This window comes from Gekko japonicus, unplaced genomic scaffold, assembly GCF_001447785.1.
Source record: "Gekko japonicus isolate JY-2015 unplaced genomic scaffold, Gekko_japonicus_V1.1 scaffold1436, whole genome shotgun sequence".
Lineage (NCBI taxonomy): Eukaryota > Metazoa > Chordata > Lepidosauria > Squamata > Gekkonidae > Gekko > Gekko japonicus.
The window spans coordinates 285574-288371 of NW_015171546.1; the positions used below are offsets into that span (position 1 = coordinate 285574).

At 54.9% G+C, this 2798-nt stretch overlaps 1 protein-coding gene across 1 annotated transcript in view; it reads right to left on the reverse strand.

Moving 5' to 3' along the window:
* Nucleotides 1-2798, reverse strand: part of HIF3A (hypoxia inducible factor 3, alpha subunit) — a 37994-nt gene that overhangs the window by 18883 nt on the left and 16313 nt on the right. The window contains exon 6 of the mRNA XM_015419679.1: nt 410-624. Coding sequence (XP_015275165.1) covers nt 410-624 — 215 coding nt within the window. The remainder of the gene's footprint in view (nt 1-409; nt 625-2798) is intronic.

A 2798-nucleotide genomic window follows, 5' to 3' on the forward strand; every position in this document is an offset into this window, starting at 1 on the left:
ACCCGGTTTTATTCAGGTACAAGCTCTCCCTCCTCTGTGAGGGCAGATCTGCGCATCCCCCCCATAGCTAGCAATCCAAAACAGTCCAGTGGCACCTTTAAGACCAAGTTTTATTCAGGTACAAGCTCTCCCTCTTCTGTGAGGACAGATCTGCGCGTCCCCCATCCCCCCCCCCATAGCTAGCAATCCAAAACAGTCCAGTGGAGCCTGAGCAGTGGGTGTTGCCTTCTGACACACTTCCGGTGATGTCAGGGGGTGTGGCATATGCAAATAAGTTATACTAATGAGTTATTCCAATGAGCTCCTGCACCTCTTTTTCTACGAAATGACCCCTGTCTGTATGGCAGTAGGAGGTCTCCCGGGAAGCTCCGCCCCAAAAACGTTCCCACCCTCGCCGCCTCCGCCTCACCTGTCATCGCAGTAGGTGAACTTCATGTCCATGGTGTGGCGGCTGAGGAAGGTGCCGCTGTCCAGAGGCGTCTCGATGTTGGCCGGGTGCGGGATGGCCTCGCAGATCAGCACCAGGCAACGCAGCGGGGGCTCCGTGAAACCCCCCTCCGGCTCCTTGTCCCCCGCTGGCTTGGCAGGCACGTAGGACCTCATGTGGCCGGCACAGTGCAGGACCTGCGGAGAGCGACGGGGCAGAGCAACAGATGAGCGGCGGCAGCTACAGCCGCAGGCCCCGGTCCGCTTGTCCACGAACCCCACCACAGAGACCACAGAAGCATGAGAACGTAAGGGAAGCCATGCTGGATCGGGCCAGCCGCCCATCCAGTCCAACACTCCGTGTCACACAATGGCCCATACCCAGAGGCCATCAGGAGGTCCACCAGCAGGGCAAGAACTCCAGAAGCCCTCCCACTGTTGCCCCCCAAACATCAAGAATAGAGAACATCACTGCTCCAGATATAAGAACATAAGAGAAGCCATGTTGGATCGGGCCAAGGGCCCATCCAGTCCAATATGTTGTGTCACACGGTGGCCAAAACCCAGGGGCCATCAGGAGGTCCATCAGCTGGGCCAGACCTCCAGAAGACCTCCCACTGTTGCCCCCCAAACACCAAGAATAGAGAACATCACTGCTCCAGATATAAGAACATAAGAGAAGCCATGTTGGAGCAGGCCAAGGGCCCATCCAGTCCAATACGCTGTGTCACACGGTGGCCAAAACCCAGAGGCCATCAGGAGGTCCACCAGCAGGGCCAGAACTCCAGAAGCCCTCCCACTGTTGCCCCCCAAACACCAAGAATAGAGAACATCACTGCTCCAGATATAAGAACATAAGAGAAGCCATGTTGGATCAGGCCAATGGCCCATCCAGTCCAACACTCTGTGTCACACAGTAGCCAAAACCCAGGGGCCACCAGGAGGTCCACCAGCGGGGCCAGAACATGAACGCGTCCTGTTTATTTCGAGTTAAAGATTCAGCCTTTGTTGATTAATCGGGAAGGGTAATTTTTTAGATCGGTGAGGCCCATCACCGACTAAAGAGGCTGCGAATTAAGGGATGTTCCTTGCTTATTTCTCCAAAAGCTCCGTTGCTTCCGGTGTGTTGCCCGAATGGAGAATGAAAAAAAGCAGGGGGTCTATTTTCCCAACAATGAGGGACTGCTTTTTCTCAATTCAATTACGCTCTCTCAGACTTTAGCCCAGGGTTCTCCAACACGGTGCCCGTGGGCACCATCGTGCCTGCCGACACCTTCCCTTGTGCCTGCCAAGTGTTTTAAGAAAGGGAGGGTTGAGATGGGGCTCCCACCCAGCAGGGCTTCTGATTGGCTTAGGGTTGCCAGGTCCTACCTGACTGCTAGCGGGGGGACTTCTAATCCTTCCTGGAGATCTTCTAGCGCGCGTGCGCAAAGCATGCACACTGCAATGACATCAACCCGGAAATGATATCATCGTGTTTCCAATGTTGGGGGCGACGTTCTAGGTTTTGGACAAAACTCTATGGGTTTTTTGGGCCTCAAAACCATAGAGTTTTGCCGAAACATAGAGTATCGCCCCTGATGTTGGAGATGCGATACGTCTCTTCCGGGTGATGTCACCGTTTTGCCACCGCCAGGAGAGGACTTCTCGAGGGGGGGGGGCTTCCCCCTCCGGCCAGCTGGGCCGTGGCGGATTGGGGCTCTCGAAATTGGGTGATCTCCTGGCACCCCTGGGGGAATGGCAACCCTAGACGTAGTCTTGGCTTCATTTTCTCTCTCACGTCCTGTGGCGGCCATTTTGTGGTTGCTCCCAACAACCTGTTCTGACAGACAGCGAAAATCCAGGAGCCGATTCATTACAAAGGCACAACATCCAACGGTGTATGGATCTCATCCTGATCATCTTGCTGGACCAGCGGCCCTCAAACTTTTTGAGCCTGTGGGCACCTTTGGAATTTCGGGTGTGTGTGTGGATGGTGAGCACCACTCCAAAATGGCTGCCACAGGAGGCAGAGCCGGCCCTAAAATGGCTGCCACAGGAGGTGGAGCAAAGCCAAATATTCCTTCCTCACATCTCCCGGGAAGAAGGAAAGCCTGAAGGGGGAACGGAGCCACATTCTTACTAAGGAAAGCCCCGGATGGTCACCCCTAAGCCTCCAGTGGAAACCCCTTTCAGTTACATGAGGGCAGCTAGCAACAAACTCTGCCTTACAATGGCCCCGCCCACTCTCTGAAAAGCTTAGCAGGCGCCACGTTGGGGAGCCTTATACTAGAGCTTGGAAACTGTGGGTTCTACTACAGTGCCCTTCCCTCTTTCTGGCAATCTTCTAGAACCTTCCATCCCAGAGAAGAGGAGAGGAGAGGAGAGGAGAG